Source organism: Sebastes fasciatus, chromosome 21 (assembly GCF_043250625.1).
Source record: "Sebastes fasciatus isolate fSebFas1 chromosome 21, fSebFas1.pri, whole genome shotgun sequence".
Lineage (NCBI taxonomy): Eukaryota > Metazoa > Chordata > Actinopteri > Perciformes > Sebastidae > Sebastes > Sebastes fasciatus.
This window is the reverse complement of record NC_133815.1, coordinates 18368829-18391855: the sequence shown is the minus strand read 5'-3', so window position 1 is coordinate 18391855 and position 23027 is coordinate 18368829. Positions and strand designations below refer to the sequence as shown.

Here is a 23027-nt window from a genome sequence, read left to right as displayed (position 1 = left end):
CACTTAAAAAATATTGAATAATTAGCTCTTATACTATTAAATAGAACATACACGCCGTGACAGAGCCAGACAGATACTGAGCTGCTGCCCAAAAATGACTCTCCCATCCGCTCTTTTTCTGTGTTGCTTTTTTTCCGTGTCTGCCCGGCAGATGACACACTGGTGTATGTGTGTGTGTGTGTGTGTGTGTGTGTGTGTGTGTGTGGCTGCGGTCGGGGCAGATAACCGAGATCCAGCATTGAGGATTACGCTTTGTGTCTCCTTGCTAAGATGGAGAAATAATAACAGTGTTTGAGACGTTTAAGCGCTGCCAGGATGTCATTGTGTTTACGAGTGCCAGTAAACAGAGTGTAATCAGGGCCCCCGTAAATCAGCCAAAATGAGGAGAGCGTCTCGACAGAGGAGTAAATACGTTGTCATGGCGAGTGTGTATGTGTCTTCTCCTATGTCTGTGTACTGCCAGGGTGTCACGGACAAACAGAAAAAGGAACCAACTGGCTCATCACGAGGAATCGGGAATCAGGATTTGGCGTGACAACAGATGACCGCATGAAAACGATCATCACAAAAGATTGAAAAGGAGACAGCGATAGAGGATCAGAGGGCTCCGAATAGTGACTTCATGACAACAGGGACACATATCTGGAGCGACGACACCGCTGATGATGAACAGATGAGTCTGCCATCGCATGCTTTGAGACAACAGGTACAAAAGAGACGAAAAACGTGAGCTGAGTCTTCCCCCGTTCATCACAGGTTTCCCAGTGACATCCTCTGGGAAGAGCGCTTGTTGTTTGCGGTGCACAAAACACACACATTAGGGGAAAAGAAGCAGAAACCGCGAGTAAACATTATTCGGATTTTTAAGTGTTTTCCACTCCCCAAAAATATCCTTTTTTTTGGGAGCTGGAGGCCAAATGATATGTTTGCGCTGCGCTCACTGCATCATTATGTTGCAATTCTTCTCAGCGGTGGGTTGAATTGCCCTCTCACACTAGTCTTGGGGGATTTCTGTGTGTGTGAGAGTGAGTCCCGTGTCCTCGCTATGTCACACCTCTGCTCTCTCATTAAAGCTCTCCTCTGTCCCGTGGGAACACAATGGCAGCCTATTGTTCTAGACACGGCTCGGCTTTTTTAAAGTGGAAACAATTTGTGTTTTATGCAGCAGTGCGGCTCGGTTTCCTTGACTAGGCAGGCAGCTGTGTTTTCTGAATCTGATGACCCGATTGTGTGTGTGTCTAAAAGCCCTTGGCGTGCTGATGATTTAAAAACGATCAGGTTGAGAGGGCTCATTATTCCAGTTCTATGTTAGGGAGTTGCGTATAAACAGTGTCTGTCCTGATGTTTGTCTGTTAACACTTCCCCGCAGGATGACGGCTAGAATGAACACTGTCTCAGTCTGGTGCTGTCTTCTCTGTTCGCCTCGCACCCAGCCAATATCCCATCTTCCAGTGACAGACAGAGGTTCACCATCTTCGTTTTTATCCACCTTTCCACTCCCATGAAGCTGCACCACAGCTTAATGCCAGGATTATACCTCACCTCTGCCAACTCCCAGTCGTTCCCACCGTTGGACCAGCCACACCCTGCACGACACTTCACAGCCTTTCATATACATCACCGAGGACTCACCATGTCCAGACAGAGTGCAAAATGACTCAAGAGTATGTTATGTCATTGTGCTCTTATTTTTACTAGGGCTGTCAAAGTTAACACGATAATAACGCGTTAACGCAAATTTATTTTAACGGCACTCATTTTTTTAACGCATTAATGCACACACACACCAAAACACATTCTTACATACATAAACAAATATGTTTGTACGCCTACACTTAAGGCGCTTTGATTTATTGCATACCAAATCCTTACCCTTTGCGTAACCCAAGCTTATCTGCAACATACATTAAGTCCTCACTCTAAACTGATTTTAAAGGGTCAGTTCACCCAAATTACTCAACACATTTATTCAACATACCCCTCGTGATATGTAGATTAGATAGCTGCCTCTCACATTTCCTCCTCACGCATAATACAATTGAGGTAAATGGGATTTCATTTGTGGTGCTTACAGCAATGAAAACTGACTAACATCACTAAAAACCATGTCGCAAACGTCACTAAAGTTACTTCTCAACTCCCAGTTAAAGTCCTGTGTTTGTTGGATCCATCCAACTCCCCTCCCGCCCGCTATAATTAGTCTTTCTCACTTTTTTATTCTACGTGTTCTGACTGTAACATATTTACCCGGGTGTATTTACAATACATTTCAAACAGACTAAAAGACGTACAAATGGCATGCCAAAAGCAAGGTTCCCTGATTCAACTAGTTTTCTACAAGAGAAAACAGTTGGCAGTGAGGTCTCTGGATGATGCAGCTTACTGTGTTTTTGGAAAGACACCTTGCTGTTGAGTTTTTAAAATTAAAATTTAAAATTAAAATAAAAATGTTTGGAGCCCAAATAAAATGCAATCATCTCTATTGCACTGGAAGAACTTTCAGAGGTGGATATTCAAAAACAATTTACATGGCCAGACACCACTATAGGTAAATGCAAAAATGAGAACAAAATATGAAAAATATGCATAAGAGCTTTACCCTCGCCACAGTTTAATTGCTATTCTACCCCAACCCATAAATCCAAATCCTATTGCTAAAACAGCCCTTTAATAAAGTGAGGCCTGGTCAACTGCTCTCACAGATTTCCCTCTTCTCCCTATCTTTATGAGAAGAAATACAACAACACACACGCTCACTTCTTCCAACCACGGTCTCTTAGTCACTGCCACCATGCTGTCTTTATTCTCCCAACAGGCCACTGCTGGAGAAACTCAACTGTAGATCTGGATGGAACAAGTGCCTCCCTCCTCTCATCCCTTCCACACTGATTCCTAAAGCCCAACCTGAACCCAGTGAGTCTTGGCAAAAGCGGCTGTCTTGGAACAACATCCCCAACCCCCCTCCTCTCTCCGTCTTCCCTTTCTCCTTTCCTATGAAACTGTGGAAAGAGCAAATCCTAGCCAGTCTATCCACATCTCTGGATTCCTAAGAACGAGGAGTCCTCATCCATCACTGTCTGGGAGTGGCTCATTGTCACCGAGCAGGCCCCGCGTCGAGCATTGTCTCCCCCGTTGCTCTGTGGCCTAGAGTAAATTACACCGCCGCTCATCAGTCAGCGAGCGTGTTGAATCAGACACAACAGCCACCATCCTTCAACAACGCTGCTGCATAAATCATCACAGTTGGGTTTCTCTTCAGAGAGGAAACAAGAGAGACATAACCGGTAAAGGAAATCCAGTTAAGTATATCTTGTTAGTCAAAAATATGAAAACAGTCATGATAGAAATCTCTTTTTTATCATTTCTACCCCAAGACAAGAAATCCAAACATTCTTTTTTTTTCCACATTAAGATGACTTTTTCTTCCATTCACCTGGACGACTCCAGAAACTCCTTAAGTGCCACTGAACTCTCCAGGATTCAATAACTGTCTGGCGCTCACTGTGACCTAATTCTGAAAAAGGCCCAGCGGCTGCCGTCAAACACTGCTGTTTTCATTGAATGTAGTTCTAAGAAAACTGTGTGTTGGATAGCATTTGACTTAGAAATATCTAATGCTGTAAAATAAAAGTGACTGCTGCATTCTATGATGTTAGATGTCGGTTGATGCGGTATAATAAATGGTAAATAATTAGCCTGTTTTGGCAGTATGAACAAATTCCATTTTTTAGCCGTTGCAGATATTCATGTTCCCTTCGGAATTATTTTAGTAACTTCAGTAATCCCTATCCAGCTATTATCTGGAAATCAATGGGGTTTTTTTTAATGGGTTTTTAGTTAGGTGCCTGAAATAAGGTCTGTGGTTAACACAAACTGAAGAGATTTTAACGTTTTGTTCTACAACATAAAATACATCAATAAATACCCCACTTGTGAATTTTAAAGCTTGTTTATGTCTTTAAAAACAAGTGGCTAAATGAGACTACAAAACGTCATCATGCCAACTCGTCCGCCTTTACGGCCTCGTTGTGTATACTCGCGTTCGTGCGACCGTGGTGCAGTTCGTTTATAGCCTAACGTTAGCTTTTTACTTCTGGCGATTGCATTCACACTTCCAAAAATCATATAAGTGGTGTTCCTTTGTGAAGATTATCTCGCTGAACAAAACTTGTAAGTATCATAGAAGTGTATTTGCCACAGAGCTTATTTTCTGCAATAATCCAAAACCCAACGGAAAAATCCCATTGGCTTTTTGTTGAGGGAACCAGGGCGATGCTATTTTTCTCGATTGGCTTACAAAAGTACGTCATCCCTGGGGCACTCTATTGGATGGATTGCCCTGAAATTGGGTGCACAAATTCTAGTCCACCTTTGGCTTTGAATGAACCGTAATAACTTTGGTGATCTCCTGACTTTTCATGTAAGCACCATCATGGGGTCAAAATGTGCCCAAAATATGACCAAACACCTGCAAAACTAATGACATTCCCATCTGCCTCATGTGTACTCATGTGTTTAGAGCTAATTAGCAAATGTTACACAAGAAGGTGCTAAACATCAGGATGTTAGCATTTTTCATTCTGAGCATTTTAGCATCCATTTATCTCACAGAGCTACTGGCATGGCTGTAGGCTCAGAAAAATGTCATCTTAATTTAGATGCACTTTTTAAAGAGGCACACTCAAATCTAATTATTGGAAACTTGCCGGTGGCCACCGACTTGCTTTCAGCTATTGATGCTTTTCCACATCAATGGAAGAATTGGCCAGCATTCTACGCTCACCACCAGGCCGCTGTACTCAGCTGTAACCAGAGTCCATAAAGGAGAGAAACCTGAGAAAACGTACCGGTGTCAACCTCGTGTAAAACGTCTGACCGAGATCTCTCGGTCTCTGTCCGCAGAAACGTTGGGAGTTATTTGGCGTATAATGATCTATACGATATCGGACGGGGCGAGAGTCTGGTACGGAGCAAGAAGAAAAACATTGAGCCAGATTCCTGCCATTTAATATCCCATTAAAGGGTAATTTGGCATGAAATCCCTGGCATGTGTGATGGAATTCTACTGCTCCTTGTGTTCAATGAAATTCCCCACAGGGCTTTGGACTGTAGGTGTGTGTGCGTGTGGGTGTTTATACTGGATGTGTGTGCTTGTATGAGGCTTGTGAGTGGTACATGACTGTGTGTGTGTGTGTGTGTGTGTGTGTGTGTGTGTGTGTGTGTGTGTGAGTGTGTGTGAGTCCTTTCAAGCCAGCAGTTTCCACTGGGGTAAATCTACACTCTCCATCTCCTGCCACGTCTGACTGCCCTCTGTAGTCACAGATAACACTGTGGGCTCAGGCTGCGGCCACAACAGCCAACCGGCCCATTAGTGGACATTTAGCCAATGGGATGATGGTTGCCAGGCACGCCACTTTCGCTTTGACCAATCCCGACCGTTTTTTTGGGCGGGGATTCGTCGAAAGAATGTGCGAAGAGACACCGTTTGTGCTCTCTCAAATTCTTTTTCCTCCCTAAATTGTCAGGCATTTTGTCAAAAGTGAGGGGAACATTCACAGAGCTTAAATCGGATTTCTTTCTCTGTGTTTTACTGATTTAAGTACAGATTTATGTGAACTTTTGCTACTCAGGGAAACATTTTTCTCTTATAATAAAACACAATAAAACTATTTGTAAAAGAGGAATGCGTTCACTACAAAAATATCTGGAATGTGCAGCCACAGGAGAGAGAAAAAAAACGACAGAGGAAATGATGCAAACCCGAGCTTAAAATGATTTCTCTCTGCCTCCCTCTTTCATTTGCTCTGTCTGCGTCGGCGAGATCAGATGTGGAATTAAAATTTAATTTTCTCGACTTTCCTTTTGTTTCGTTTGTTCAACTGGGCGATCGCATCGGAGGGCCCCAGCAGCAGGTGTTCGATCCCATGAGTCAACACCGCCTCGGAGAACTTTCCATGTGCGGATTCAAAAAGCTTCTCTTGCATGTAACAGAGGAACACTTCTGTAAAAGTGCCAGAGCCCGAGAAATCCAAGAGGGAGACGTCAGCGCCAAGAAATGATATTAACCATAGAGATAAAATAGTTACTCTCTATTAAAAACAGCAGGCCGGCCAGGTGAATTAATCCTTTTTTAGGGATTTCTCTTATTAAAATGTGGTAGAGAGGGAGTTATTAGTCTCACTTGGTCTATCCATCTCTTTCTTTCTTTCTCCATCTGTGAGTCCCAGCAGGTGCCTCGATGTGAAAAAGCCTGATGTTCGTTCAGGTCACAGGGTTTCAAGTTCTTCAATCGGGAGGATTTTTAACTGTCGCAGCCGTTGATGCATTTCATACAAACCCAACACACACCCTCCTCCACGCTCAGATAATATGAACCACATTTGTCCATAAGCTTTGAATGGAACACAATAAAATCTGCTCTTCACCCGCACAAAGCCTCCGTCACTCCGTCACCTACACCTTCGAACCCACCCCCCTCCGGGTGCTGCCCATCAGAAAGTGAAAACATCACTATTGCTTGTGAAGTCCGCCTGAACAAAGAGTCAGTGTTCTCAGCTGAAGAGAAGAACTCGGACAGATCTGACCTTGATTGTTCGCAGCTTAGTTGCGAGCTGAAGTGTTGTGAAGGCTTTTGCAAGGTACATTCACAGTTCGGAGAAGATCAATTACATCACTGTGAAACATTTTAAGCTGGTTCGACTTAAAAACACTAGTTTCCCTGCTGCCTAAGACAAATATAACATCCCGGTAACTGTGTTAACAAAACAGGACACAGGACACAAGTTTCCATCACGTATTTTCTTCTTCACATTATGTCTCTATGAGAGTTTTAACCCTCAAACAAAGCATGCTGGGAAGTCCACTAATATACTGATGATGCTTCTTTTGAGTAATTCTATCATTTCAAGTCACAAGAATTTAACTCATAGCTTTAAAACTGAGACCGCTACGAGGTAAAAATCGCAAGTTGCGTTAAAACTTAATTGCAATTAACTATGGACAATCGTGATTAATCACAATTAAACATTTTAATCGATTGACAGCCCTAATTTATATTAAATTAATGATAAACTATTAATTAGTTGTAATATATTCTTGTATATTTTCCAGTGAATACATCCCATTTATCTGTATTTACATCTACTCAAGTTGTGCCATATTTTTCTTTTCACCTTTAGTTGGTTGTCAATGATTTTGAAAAGTTCACAATGTTGAGTCAAGCTTGAAATGAACTGGAGCACAACAAAGACGCTTAAATAAGAACAAAAACACGTGCCAGTAATAAAGTCCATAAGGCGACATTTCTTAAAGGATTATTTCCTTCCGGTAGATGTCAAAACCCAGAAACAGAAACAACAAAAAAAGGGACAATAAAGCTGTAGCTTTGACAAAATCAAAGAAACACTTCATTGCTGGAATGTGTTTTTCATTCTGCAGAAAAATGAATGACCGAAAATAACTGTTTCTGACGAGAGAGAGCTATATGAGTCCGAATACCAGAACAGTGTGGCCTATATTGAGAGTTTGGACTTTGTTTTGCAGTATTTTTTTGTTATTACTTTTCTTTAAAGGTGATACTCCTTCCATCTAAAAAAAAGATATGCATGCTTTCTACGGATCACACACACGCGGTCTGCCGACACACAAACACACCGCCCATTTGCCTTGCCCCCGCTCTCTCAGCGGGACCTCATGGCAGGATCAAAGGCGTGCCAAACAGTAGTCTGAAAGTGAGCATGTTCCACATGGCCTTGTTGTGTCTGGCCTGCTAAAGCCTGGTCGGGGAGCTGGCTGGGGGGAATTCCTTCTCTGCTCGGCTGGAGTGGGTGAGAGACAGCCCGTGTTCTTGTGTGAAGTGACAGTACATGAGCTCCTCTGCTCTGCATATTTGAATGTGTGTTAGAGTGTTTTGGACACACTGGGCCTGACGCAAATATATTTTTTAAAAGCTCGGGGCCCTCTTGACTGCATCTCCATTTCAGTAGTCGCATTTGGCAACACCAAACATCATGTCAAATGCAGGGAGGTGGAAGAAAGTGTGAGCAGACAGCAGCAGTGTAATATAGAGAAAGACAGACAGTTGGAAATAATGGACCAGCTGCAGGAATTAAAACAAAATGTGCAGATGGAGGGGGGACGAGAAAGAACAAAAGTGAAGGATGTCGTGTGTGCGAGGGAGACTCTTGAAGGGAAAGAATGCAAGAAATGTGGCTACTTACCAGCCCGATAAACAAAGTTCGCCTCGGCCTCGGAGGAAGACGGCGAGAGCAGCTCGTCGTCGTACTCGTTGGAGCTGAAGGAGCCGGAGTGGTTCCTCTTGCGGGCGTCCATGACGGCGTTGGCCACCATGACGTGGCGCAGCGAGTCGTTCAGGTAGCGGTGCAGCAGGCTGCTCTTGTACTTGGGCGGAGACACGTAGTCCTCGGCCAGGGAGGCGGCCGAGCGCAGCCCCGCTCCCATGCCCATGCTCATGTTCATGCCCATGCCCATGCTCATGCCCATACCCATGGCCATGCCCATGCCCATGCCCATGCCCATGCCCATGCCCATTCCCATGCCAACCATGGAGGAGCCCTCCTTCTTGATCACGCTCTGGTACATGGGCTTGTTGAGCTGCTCGGGGCTGCTCTGTGTCCTCTGAGGGTTGTCCCCGTCTACGCCATCAAGGAGGGGAAATCAGAAAAAAATCATTTAGATGCAGAAATTTCCAAAGCAAACGGCATCTTTCCTAGTTTTAATCATTCACACTTATATTGTATTGCATGTTTCTTCCTGCTTTTATCTACCTGTGCCTTTTTTGCTCACCTGGAACTCAAAAACCTACACATACTGTTCATATATCGATATGTACATAATTGTATGTAGTTTCTTGCGTTAATATCTTATAGATCTTATCTGTCTATCTTTAAACACATTTAATTTATGTCAAATTGTGTGTCATTCTTTGTAGACGAGTGGATGCTTTTTCTTATTGATTAATAGTAAGTTAATAACTTAACTGTTGCAATAAAACTAATTTCGTAATAGTTAAAGGGCAGGTCCGTTATTATTATTTTTTAGGTTTTTATATCATTCTGTAGCTTCACAGTGGTGTTCCTTATGTATTCAAATCCGAACATTCACATTTTGGTCAAAGTATGTATGTTTTAGTGTCAAAATGCTATTTTTCCAAGCCCTTCTAAAAACTTTTTCTCTCGTGACCTGACTTAGGTTTCTGCAGATCACAGATGGCCCCACCTTTTAAAAGCAGTCTCTAAAGACATCCAATGTTCTTATATCTCAGCACATGTATACAGTACAAACTCCATTCAAAATGTTCATTATTGAACACTGATTAACTGTACATAAGCTAAAAATTACGACATGTACAGTTTATTAGTTATGTAATGCATTAAAGCCAAAGGAGGCCCATTCAGCCCCATTGTATTTATAACACAGCACCTATATGCTGTATACTCTATATATTACATTTTAAATGCATATTATTGCACACTGCCAATACATAAAGGTTAATTCATTTTCAAATGACTATAACATCATGCAAAAAAATCATGCCAATCGTCCTCTGTGCGCAATCACACGCATATTCTTCAGTAAAATGCGTCTCCGGTTTAAATCGAACTAACTTCTGCATGTTCATCCCCACTGACTCACAGTCTGGTTATTCTGAGCTAATCTTGAATCTAAATACCAGGGCAGGGAGATTTCAACCTGGCGCTCCTGCCCTCCTGTTGGCATCGCCTCAAGAGCAGAAAGCCCAGAGCCGAGACTTAAGAGGCATTACCAAACCATAACGGATGGTAGCCTATTTCCTCTCCATCAAGACCACATTGCCCCTCTATTCCCCTGCAGAAATAAATCATTTCCAGGGCGCTGTGCAGCCGGAGAGATTGAATTAAAGCAAAAGGTCCCTACCTGATGAAAGAAAGGGGAGGAAGGGGGGCGGAGGGGGGGGAGATAAAACACTGTACTGAAAAACCAGATATCCTCTGGCAGGGGGGGAAATCAGGGAGAAGTTCACTCGAGATACTGTCCCTGCCAAGACTGTAATTTTGTAATTTGGGCAGGTTGGAAGTTTTGATTCAGTCTGGGCCAAATTTAAATTATAGCTCCCATTTATCAGAAACACATGGAGGTAGCGTACTTGCTCTCCTTGCAGTACAGCGAGTTCTTCAGCATCTCCTGTGAAACCACACCAGCGATAATACATTGAATCATTATAATCCCATAATAGCGTTCCTTTTACCTCTAGGTCTGCCACCTTTTTAAATAAAACTTCCTTTTTCAACACCTACAGTACATGACAGCGTGTCCGCTCCAGATCCCATGCAAAAAAAACAGCATTTTCTCCCTACTGTAGCTCCAAAACAAGCTGGACCATTTCAGGACAGTAAGAGGAATGTATAGGCCGAGTCAGTGGGGTCAGACCTGGCCCCGTAAATAGCCTCTGGAACAAAAGCATAGGCTTAAAAACATAATGGAGGGCTTTTTAGTGCATGGGTCAGAAGTGGGAGCAGGCTGCGGATAGCTTCATAACCATAATGTGACAGGGAGAAGAGTCAGGGAGATATACAGAGCCTCCGGTGGTACAGTGGCCTGTGGCGGACACAATGCAAACACCATGCGCACATTCCTCTGTCAGCCACACGCTCAGCCGAAAAAATTTAATTAGAGATCACTGACACCGCAGCGCTCTTCCTTTCTGTTCATTCTCTCACTGCGTGAGTATGTATGTTTCATATTTTTTTGGTGCTCCCTGACCATGTTTTCAGTGCCGTCAGTGCAGGCAGTCGCTGTAAATACACGGCTTGACAGAGGAGCTGCTCCTTTTCAATTGCAGGCTGGGAGACAGAGGTCGGCTCAGCGGGGTGTCTTAATGACAGCGTGTCGCGGGCCCGCCGGCCTCGGCGTCTCTCGGCTGGATCACACACTCGCCATTTATATACACCCCAGAACATGGCCCTGCATGCACCAGGCCGCTTTAGGACGCGCACAGAGGGACATGGCTCGGACCTTTGGCTTCGCTTCATGTCATAATTCTAGATTTGAATTTCGTGGGGCACAAGAAGCATGATGTAAGGAGATTATCCTCGGTCACTGTGTACAAAGAGCATGAGGTTCACACCAGGGTACGGGACCAACTTATAACTTATAACTGAAGTTGATGTGATCAGCCGTCAGATAGATGGATAGAGCAGTTACGCAAATGGAAAAGATTTCCACCGTGCTTATAAAATGGATAGCTGTGTTAAATCCTGCCAATTAAACAAATGAAATCACTCAGACTCAGATGTAGATTGTGTGATGTAGCTTTTGGTTTCATCTCTAGAGCAAATATCAATAGAAGAGAACTGAAGAATAACCACATTACAAGCAACCATAACAGGTCAAAGGTCAAAGATAAAAATCAGATAACTAACACTGCTGTGGTGCTCAATAAATAATGATATTTACAATGTTTATAAGTATTTTTAGTGCAATTAATGAAGGATCATATGCATTGCTGAATTAACCCACTATTAGGCCCCGGGTCTAAAACTGCTTCAGGCGAGAGAAGGTGTAGAAGGTAACCCCAAAGTTGTGAAAACGTGCAAAAACTCTTGTGAGACTTATCTTCTAGACATGAACGGGAGAGAGAGGCAGCTTGTATGTGTGTGTGAGAGAGAAAAAGAGAAACAGATATATATATATTAGGGCTGTCAATCGCTATCGTATCGAAATATATTTAGTCACAAATGTAATTTAATCACAGATTAATTGCATATTTTTTATCAGTTCAAAATGCACCTTAAAGGGAGATTTGTCAAGTATTTAATACTCTTATCAACATGGGAGTGGACAAATATGCTGCTTTATGCAAATGTATGTATATATTTATTAATGGAGATGTCAGAGCTCAATGCAATGGTTGGTACCAATGGATTCTTTAGATTTTATAGTTTGATATGACACCAGTATCTCTCTAGCTGTAGAACTGAGCCTGTTTAATGCCTTTAAATGTGGCGTTAAAACGAATTTGTGTTAATGCTTTATTATCGCGTTAACTTTGACAGCCCTAATATATATAGAGTATAAAAAAATTGCACTTAGTCAAATGAGCAGCAGCCCCCTGCTATACAGTGAAAGTGAGTGTGAGGGTCTGGGGCCACAGTGAGGTTTGTGAATTATCCTCTTTTAACTTTGAATGGAAGTTGGAAGAGAGAAAGAGTTGCTGCCGTACCGTCTGAGCAGCTGTCCTCGCTGCTGACGCTCAGCCTCTCGGCGTTGCCCTGGACGTACTTGTTGTAGAGCTTGATCCTCAGCGCCCAGCTCAAGTCTGGCTGCCGCACCGTGTTCTTCAGTCGCCTCCTGGCATTCGCGAACCAGTTGGACACCTGAGAGAAAAAAGAGAAATAGAAGGAAGTGGGGAAGACGAAGCAAATAGAAACATATGTTATTGTTTGGATTCCAAACGCCTCGCACATCCATAGCAAAACAAAGACTGGACTATGAAAACGTCTGGTCTCTGCCTCCCATCAGCCTCATTCAGAAAAACCAAGAGAGACCGAAGACAGCAAAAGACAGAGTCAGGTTGCAGAGCAGCTCTCTATCTGGAACAGATTTAAGAAACATCCCAGACGCTCCAGAGAGACACCCCAGCATGCATCTTTTCTGTATCAACGCCATGTAGAAACATTCAACACCCTCCAAATGCCCAACGGCCAGCGAACGAAACGTTTCATTAACCAATGTTCCGACCGAGATGTGCGTCCCCCGTGCTTATTCTGGACTCGCACAGCCTCCCTTCAATAATACATATTTTCCAACACTGTCTTCAAGACGCAATAAAAAAGACACTTGAGCCGGCGCTCTTCCTTTCACTGGGAAGGGAGACCATTAGATGTTATACTAGAATAACTTTTCATGCTCAATAGACTTCAAGCGGCTTATGAAGGGGCTGGGACGGGGGCCTTATGCTAGAGTACTTATTTTTCTGATCCCCTCTTCCAGTATCGCGTTTCTCGTTAACTGGGACCATCCCACATCCCTTTGTGTCGAGCCCAGCGCTGTGGCACTCCGGGGGGAAGGCGGCATCTCGTACATGTGGCTTGGCCCGGAGGGGAGGCGAGGTGAGACGAGGCAAGGCGAGGCGAGGCGTGGGACGGCCCCCGCTAATGAGGACTGGAGGAAAGACGGCTGTCAATGGGGTGAGAGGAGAGAGAGGAAGGGATGGCACGCCTGCTCAGATGACACCCAGAGAGATTAAAAAAGGGGGCCAAACCAGCTCCTTCACCCGTGGACTGTCTGTACTGTATGTACCGTAGAGGAGACGGCATGCAGGCACGCCGAGGGATTTGTGATGGAGAGATGGCACCGAAGTATTATTCACAAACTTTAAAGAAATAATTTACAATGTTTGGATGGAAAAACTGGGCTGTTTTTGCTAAAACATGACAGATTTAGTTACTTTTAAACACCTGGTGCCAGGTGGGTGTCTCCAGGGGAAAATGCAAAGGAAGTGATGCATTCTACATTATTGGACTAAACAGTGGAAGAACTGGGTAGTCCTTAGGCTCCACAGGCAGTAAAAAGAATGACACCTTGGGCTGCAACTAACATTTATTTTCATATTTGAATTAGGGCTGTCAAAGTTAACACGATAATAAGACGTTAACACACATTCGTTTTAACGCCACTAATTCTTTAACACATTACTTGGCATTTTTAGGTTGTATCGGGCTCAGTTTTAAAGCTAAAGTGAATATACTGATACCATATGAAACTAGAAAATCCATTGGTACCAACATGTCATACTAGCTTGTCGTTAAAGGACGTTAAATAACGCTCCAAACTTATGCTACATTTTGGCGAGGAAAAACTGTCATGGCCATTTTCAAAGGGGTCCTTTGACCTCTGACCTCAAGATATGTGAATGAAAATAGGTTCTATGGGTACCCACGAGTCTCCCCTTTACAGACATGCCCGCTTTATGATAATCACATGCAGTTTGGGGCAGTTTGGGGTATTAAATACTTGACAAATCTCCCTTTAAGGTATATTTTGAACAGATGAAAAATTTGATTAATTTGCAATTATTAGGATTAACTATGGACAATCATGCGATTAATCACAATTTAATATTTTAATCAATTGACAGCCCGAATCTGAGACATTTGTTGATTTTTTTTCCAATAATCCATTAATTTTTTAGTCAATAAAATGTCAGAAAATAGTGAAAAACACCCAGCACACGTTTCCAGAACTCAAGGTGATGTCTTTAACTCACTTGTTTTGTCTCACCATTAGTCCAAAACCCAAAAGATATTCCATTTTTATGTCATTTATATTTGCATATACTAATATTCTTAGCATATTCTCACATTTGAAACAAAATGTAAAGACATTTTACATGATAAAGGACTTAAGCGATGAATCGATTATAACAACTTTTGGCGATTTTCTGTCGATCAAGTATTCAATTAGTCGACTAATCGTCTCAGCAAAACAAACTGAATCAACAGAAAATCAAAGGATGATAAAAAAAAAAAATAAGGTAAAAAGAAAAAAAAAATTCACAAATGTACCCACAGAAGAAGAAGAAACTCCTCCATGTTGGAAAATGTGGTGAAAATAATTAACCTGCCTGTCATCACCCTCATCCACTGACCTTTGACCCTGCTGCTGGTATTTGGGTGTCAGCTTAAACGTATGCGTGTGTGTGTGTGAGGTTGTGCGAGCGTGTGTGTGTTCGCAGCCCAGCATCCCGGTGTCCAATACAAAGCATTCCTCTCTGCACTCCACTCGCCCTCACCAAAACAAACAGCTCCATCAGGCTCCCTAAATGAGAACCAGATTAAGCAGCGTGGCCGGCGGCCCGAAAAAGCCGCCGCAGACGTTCTGAGGCCATATCAGTGACCTTGTCAGCCAGATGATACTGTACACACACAGCTGCGAGCGCCAGACACAAAACACACTCGTATTCGCCACTGGGTTTTCCTCTCGGTGGCCAGTCTGTCAGTCGCTACAGTCAAGCTGTCCACTGTGCTCTTGTATTATCAGTAGAGGGTGCAATAGCATATAAGAATATCAGAACTACAGTATAACTAAACCTAGAGTAGTGGTTCCCAACCTGCGGGTCAGGACCAATAAATTTGAGGATTTTAGAGACAAACCAAAGGAGAACTAAGAAGAAAATACATTTTTGCTACACAAAATTAAGTTTATTTTTCTAGATTTTCTTGTGAAATTCTGAAGTGTTTCCTGTTTGTGCCTCTAAAATTGACAATATAAGAAAATCACTTTTTGTTCACATAACGAGAGTGATCAAGTAGAGGGGTCAGGGGTCAAAAAGGTTGGGAACCACTGATTTATATAACTCCAAATTTGATTTACAGACATTTTGTCACATTTGAGTGAAATAAAAAAGATGAACAGAATCGCCTACTGTTGCATTTGGAAGAAACTAGAAATAACATCAACCACTACTGCACGAGAGCTGTAAAATAAACAGCTCAAGATGTAAAAACACTTTCTACTCACAGCCTGCTAATTGCGAATGCAAGTCAAAATCCACTTTTTAGACAGAAACTCAACCACAGAAATCAAATTTCACTTTTCTCCTTCACTGATCACACTTTTTCTCTTTTTTTTTCTCATCTGACAAGACCAGAAAGTAGACTCACCTGCACCAGGGTCATTTGCGAGCCAAGGGCCAGCAGGATCTTCTCCGTCTTGGTGGGGTAGGGGTTGTCCCGGTGCTTGTAGAGCCACTGCTTGAGCGGCCGCGCCATGTCCTGCAGAGCCTGACGCTTGTGCCGCACTTTACCGCCGCTGGGACGACCCCTGTGGAGGAGCACGTAGAATAATGTCAGGAAGATATTACATAAATGTACACATAAAACCTAGATACGCCATCTGTATGTGATTAATGGGACACATTTTGGAGGATTTTATTTAATCTATACCTGGATTGTTTGTTCTTTTCTGTCTAGCACATTTATTCTTTTTACAAATTACTTAATTTATAATCTGCCAACAAATAAACATGCAGGATTTAGTCTTTCTTCACAGGTGCAAGACGGATGATTTGACATGAACCCATTCTGTATTTAACAGTAACATCATGAGTTCATTATATCAGGATAAAATGTTGTCTAGATTTCAATTTCTCATTTTACAAATTAAAGTAAAAGCTGGTCCTAAAGCCATAAAAGAGAAACAGGATTATGTTGTTTATTGAAGTGAACCAAACAATGTTGTGCAGCTGCTATTGGGAGTCCTGAGTGGACCAGGCATGTTGTCTGAATCTGTTAGTCATGACAAATAAAGTGAACAAGTATGCAATTTTCTCACCCAGAGCACTGCAATTAAGCTAAGAGAGGTTGGATTAAAAAGACAGTGAGACATTGCAAGACTGAGGCAGACAGTGGCAAAGAGAGAGAGATACAAGGCCACTCGCTGTTTATTTTTCATTGCGTGTCCCACAAACCGCCAACACGCTGCAGTGAAACAAACAAAAACATTTTGCTCAGACGCACTTTTTTTTTTCTTTTTTTTCTGCCAGATTAACATTTCACACCCAGGAGAAGTGGATCGAGAACAATGTAGCCGGGTCACAGTCACAGCCAAGCCTTTCACACAAGGGACTGACAAAGTAACTGAAATTATACTTCTGGTTTTCCTTTACAGAATAGGGCTGTGAAACAAGTCCAGAGGACGCTATAAAAAGCATCACAGCAGGAATAGAAAATGGGAGATTAGAAATATATATATTCTAAACTCCCAAATCAGAAATTCAGTGTCGAGTAAAGCCACTTACAGCTCTTTATAAGACAACAATATACAAGATAAAACACCACAAAATATCATGATTTCACTATAAATGTCTTATTGAGGAACAGAGACACCCTGTGAGTTCCTAAAGGATTACTAACAGTTTTCATTCCAGTCTGTCTACTGATGGTTCTCCTGCTCTGTGAAGGTCTCAGTCTCACCTTAGCTCCAGGTTTTATGAACCTGTAGATGTCAGTATGGTGCTGTGCTCCGCTTCTCCCTTTATCTCACCGAGAAGCTCCACTACTGACTGCAGATGTAACATATTTTAGTCTAACCTCAAGTCTGCCTGGGGTTCATGTTCTACAAATATTTTCCTTGTAATCTAGATCAGTACGAACATCCGAAAGGACATTTTTTACTCCGTGTTCTCAACTTTGGTTTAAACACTGAAACACATGCACACACCTCTGTTTAATCATTTTAATGTTATTCATTAACACTGGTGCTTTCCTTTGAGGTGACACTGCACAGTCACATAAATTCACTAACTCATAATCTTTATTATCATTGAAGGTTGCTCCTTGAGGAGGCTTCTTAAGGTCACTGCTATGATATCACCAAATAAACATGCACATAACAAATAATAGAATGACATGATGGTTTCTTACACCTGCTCCCTGTCACATAAACAAAACTATTTATACATATATTTTTAAAAACACTTGGGCCCCGATGTGATTGAGTAGACCACACAGAGAGTTGAAGGACAAATGTATTTATCGGAAACAGATGGGAGACCTCTATAGGACATGCTGCCGAACACGGCTGACCTACTTATTAATTTTAAGATTAGCTGTGAACATCAAGACCCCAAATGAGGACCAGATTTGGGGATAAGGGTAAATATGAATTCCCTGATCCATCAGATCCTGTTGCATTAATGCCACGTGAAAAAAGGTCGGACTGGATAATCAAATTTGTGCTTCAGCCTTGCGATGTGACGCATAAGTAGTTACAGTTTTAGACATATAAAAGACCTTACTTGTGGGAATTTTCAGAGTTTTGTGCGTAAAAGCGCAATTGACTCACAGCTGCAGAAACTATTTTATCAATCTGAAATGTAATTAATAGTTATGTATTATAACTCAAGGAGGCTCATGCATATCACCAATGTAATCATATAGGACTTTGACCCAAGAAGAAGAATATCTCAGCTTGATATTTCTTATCCTGTCTTGTTTATTGTTTAATTGTTTTGCACAATTTAAGACTATACAACATAACAAAAAATAAATTAATAATATAAAGTGCAGGAAGAGGCAAAAAACCCCACTGGGCTTATCTGAAGCCTCCACCTAGAGAGACAAGATTAATATAAAGAAATAATATGACTACAGAATAGTGATAACAAACAATTAGGACAAGATATATAATAAAAAACAATAACACTACAGTAAATATATCAAAAAAGATAAGTGTGTGTGTGTTGCGTAAGTGTATGGTTAGTGTTTGTGGGGAGGAAATTGATTTAAATATCTATAATGATTTCTGGGCAACCAAACAACATTGTGAGTGGGAAAATTGTGTGAGTGGGTCTTCATTTTACGCACAAGGTGCTCTGCTATAACAAAACCATCACTCTCTTGGTGTGTTAACTTATGCTGAGAGAAATAACCATGAAATAGAGGTGTTCTCCATCAGTTAATCCACGTGTTAATAAAAGCCACACATTGCATCTGTTTATATCATGTTTATTTTTGTTTATAGCTTATTTTGTATATTGTAAATTGGTAGAATTTCAATTTTTTTTATTCTTATTTTTTATTCTAACGTTTTTATCTATTCTTTTGTTATTATACAGTTTACTTGCACCAACAAAACCAAAGCAAATTCCCTAGTGTATACCTCTTACACCTGGCAATAAACACTATTCTGATTCTGATTCTGATTCTGATTCTGATTCTGATTCTGATTCTGATTCTGACTGCAACCATGTAGCCACTTAATAAACACCATTCTGATTCTGATTCTGATTCTGATTCTAAAAGTGTAACAGAAAGTTCTCCACATACCCACTCCTCCTGTGTCTGATGGCCTGGTTGTCTCTGATGATGGTCTGGTTGCTGGAGGAGAGGAGGTCTGGATGTTGCCCGTCGATGACTTCTAGATAGTTTCTGCTGCTCATTTCCACCTCCTTCGCCTTCTCCTCGAACAGGACCTGGCTGCTCAGCTTGTTAAACACGATGGTGTTCATCTTTGGGCCAGATATTGGCAAAAATTAAAAAAGGAAAAAAAGAAATCTCCTCGGGTTTTTGTCACAGTGTCCCCTCGTCTCTCCTGTGGAACAAAAAAATAATCTTTACATATACTTAAACTGTGATGTGGTGGTGAACTAAAAATGTCACCTTTGGGAATAAAAATCCTCGAACATCAGAAAAAAAACATCTCCACATAAGCACTTAATATTTCTCCTGGAAATCACACGCATTTCTCGGATAAATTATGAGTTATGTGTGTGTGTGTGTGTGTGCGTGTGTGTGTGTGTGTGTGTGTGATGGTGTGTGATGATGCCTGCTCATAGGCTGCAAACACACTGAATGAAGCAGCCTGCACTGTCTCTAGCTGAGGCGGATCGTGCGTAACTGCGCTGTTGTGATGCGTCATTATTATAAGGTCGCTCCTTGTAAACATTCGCATTTGGAACTCCAATTAATAACAAAAGGATTTATGTGAAGCCTAATAAGTCCAAACATCAGTTAGTTATCAGAAAGGAGCAAATAATGATTATCAGTGCAGACAGCAGGTCCATTATAACTAATATGGGTAAATACACTTAATTTGACTCGTGCGTAATAATGCCACAGTATAAAACCCCTAATAATCACAAGACTGTTTATTCTCCAGATTTTTTCTTAGAACAAGTGACAACAATTCCACTCGTCTATTTAATACATTTTCCACTTTATTTTCAACAAACAACTATGGAGAACATATAATTTACTACAGTAAATCTCAGTAGACCCAGTGGTTTTGGGTTGTAAAAAAATAGATTTCAGTTTTTATAAGAGTCTTTTACTCATGGATTTTATATCTTGGTCTCTGTCTGTGGATGTGTGAGATTTTGTTGTCTGCACTGTTGACCTGTTTTTGTTCTGTACTATGTCTGTAAAGCACTTTGGTCAGCTCATGTTGTTTTAAATGTGCTATAGAAATAAACTTGACTTAACTTTTGATTCCAGTTCAAGCATCTTGGATCATGTCTGTCCTGTCTATTCTCATGTCTCTACAAACCCCTGAATGCTTTATTTTGGTTGCTTTCTCTCCCTTATTATTTAATGCAAAACAAACAACCCCTCCAGAAATGTGACAATTTGTTTTTTCCTCTTCACTTTTCAATGTGGAAATGTCTCTGCAGAGGTTGATTATTGAATCTAGACGCACCATCAGCACCCTGCTGCCACACAATATGTAGTCTACTACAGAACCATGTAGTGGTGAAATAAACAAAAAGATCATACAAGGGACTGACAAAGAAACTGAAATTATACTTCTGGTTTTCCTTTACAGAATAGGGCTATGAAACAAGTCCAGAGGAAGCTATATAAAAAGCATCACAGCAGGAATAGAAAATGGGAGATTAGAAATAAATATATTCTAAAGTCCCAAATCAGAAACTCAGTGTAGTTAAAGTAAAGCCACGTACTGCTCTTCTTATAAGACAACAATATACAAGATAATAAAACACCACAAAATATCATGATATCACTATAAATGTCTTATTGAGGAACAGAGACACCCTGTGTCATACTTGCAGGGGATTTAAAATCCATATTATATATTATATTTAGTCGTTTATAAAAACTAATTTCAGAATAATGTAAACTCATACTGAAATGTCTCTGCAGAGGTTTATTGAAAAGACGCACCATCAGCACCCTGCTGCCACATATGTAGCCTTACAGGACCATGTAGTGGTGAAATAAACAAAAACATCATACTTGCAGTGGATTTAAATCCATATTATATATTATATCTATAAAACTAATTTCAGAATAAAAGAGCAGTGTAAACTCATACTGCCCATTCAAAGTTGGGTAAAGTGGTTTATCCTTCACTATATCCCTGATTCCAGCCCTTAATAAACCTGACTACCATGTCAAAGCTCCTATAAAACAACCTTTCAGTGTGTCTCAGTCAGTTTTACCTGTTTCCCCTCCTGCGTCTCTCTTCTGCTGTGTAGAACAATAATCCTGTTTCCAGTCTCCCATTCCCTGCTCACATGTTCCCGTCCTGAGATCCTGAGCTCAAACCACACGGACCTCCGTCTCCTCCTCCGCTTTTTATCCCTCGGCCTGCTCCTCACCGCCCGGGACTCTGAATATGTCACCCTGCTCATGTTTCCTAGTACGAGGCCCGAGCCTGCGAACATACTGTGGATGCTTTAGGCCGGTTCTGGGGCCGCGGCCAGCAGAGAGGAGGAGAGAGAGAGAGAGAGAGAGTGAGTGAGAGAGAGAGAGAGAGCTGCAGAAAGTAGGCTGTCTGAATCAGTGAGTCCATGGTGGAGTCTGAAGATGTTACTTTTCTTGAAACAAATGTGTCCAGACATGGGAAAACATCTCCTTCTCCTCACAGAGCTAATGATGCCTTCAGGGGTTTATCTGGAATTTATTATGTTTCTTTCTTGTTATCAGTCTTGCAACCACTTTATATAATAAAGACACCTTTTACAAAGGTTTAAAGGGACTGTTTGTAAGAATCAGAAATGCTTGTTAACAGCGACACCTGTGGCCGTTAATTCAACGAAAGTCAGCGTCCTGTTGCTCACGTTCGCGCTAGTGCTCGCTCTAAATAGACATGAACGAGCATCGCTCAAAACAGTGAGGCGACACACGTCAGCTAAAACCACAATATCACTCTATATTTCACCTGCTTGGCAGTAATGTTAGCTGACCAGACAAAGGTCTCTCCATGAATCACGGCTGATCCTAGTGTTGGCTTTTCCTGCTTCAGCCTCCGGGGCTGAAGCAGGAAAAGCCAGAAACGAGAAACGTTATCGTCTCCGAGCGCTGTTGGAGGGAGACACTGGCACCCGGTCGGAGACGATAACGTTTCTTGCTGCGGAGCCGGGTCACTTCACAAGACACGGGAACATCCACTGTACATTCACTAGATATTCTCAGAGCTACGAAGTCTCCTGCAGTGTGTAATGTGCGCGCATGAACGTGAGGTTGAGCGAGCTGAGAGAAGGCAAGCAGGCAGAGGAGCAGAGCAGAGACTCCGGCTCTGGAGACCAAAGCTACGGTCTCCCTCGCGTCCTCTGACCGTGGCCAACATTGTTTTGCAAGCTTAGAATGAGCCCTTTATAACTACATAGGGAGCGGGTCCTCTTCACGGAGTCCGCCATGTTGCTCCTCCGTGTTGCTACAGTAGCCCAGAACGGACAAACCCAACACTGGCTCCAGAAAGAGACTTTCACGTTTTGACGTTACCTTGAAGGCCACCGTAGTTCCGAGTGAGCGGAGGGGTACTCAGTTGGTTGCAATCTGCAACCACACCACTAGATGCTGCCAAATCCTACACACTGTACCTTTAATTTGTGTTTGTTTGTAATGATGCAGAACCTGCCTTAGTTGAAATAGTGCTTTAGTGGTGCAGATTTCCTAACAAATTTGTAATTACTCAAAAACGCATTTACATGTAGTGAACTTAGCTTTTGGGGCCGCCCCAAACCTTGCCCACTTGGTAAATTCACTTCTGGAAGTGACATTTTTTACAGCCCCTGCACTGTGCATAGAGGCTGAGGTAAACCTGTTATCAACTGTCTGCTGCAGACATTCTTTACAGTGCAGTAAACCTGTTTTGGATGCTTGTAAAGACTGTATCATGTTCTTTCACAGCAAGATCATTTGGTCCTAAACGGTCACGTCTCAAATGTTTTAGTCTTGCTCTCACCACAGTGGTTTTTAGAACGTCTTAGGAGTAACTTTCTTTGTGTTCCATACCTGAATGAAGCTGCCCATCTTCTATTTTATAAAGCATCTTCATCTTCAAGCTTCCCGAAGCTGAAGTCAGTGTCAGTGCTGCAACGATAATTATTCCATCAGATTCAAACCAAAACACAATCCAAGCTGCTTTTAGTAACATTGAGAAAATGAAAGATTCTTACTGTGTATAGCCATGCCACTGCTGATTACTGCTGATGCACCCTCTCATTGACTTCCATTATAAAACCTGTCACATTATGGGCCCATGAGTCATAGCCTCTGAGGTCC

The 23027-nt window shown here is 42.0% G+C and overlaps 1 protein-coding gene across 1 annotated transcript in view; it reads right to left on the bottom strand.

The window, feature by feature from the left end:
* The window catches only part of mkxa (mohawk homeobox a), a 31941-nt gene extending 10839 nt beyond the window's left edge, over positions 1-21102 (bottom strand). Inside the window, exons 1-5 of the mRNA XM_074621790.1 lie at positions 20960-21102; positions 18828-19092; positions 15663-15822; positions 12221-12374; positions 8220-8654 (exon numbers count right to left, since the gene is read on the bottom strand). Coding sequence (XP_074477891.1) covers positions 8220-8654; positions 12221-12374; positions 15663-15822; positions 18828-19009 — 931 coding nt within the window. The 5' untranslated portion in view covers positions 19010-19092; positions 20960-21102. The remainder of the gene's footprint in view (positions 1-8219; positions 8655-12220; positions 12375-15662; positions 15823-18827; positions 19093-20959) is intronic.
* Positions 21103-23027: the final 1925 nt, after the last annotated feature.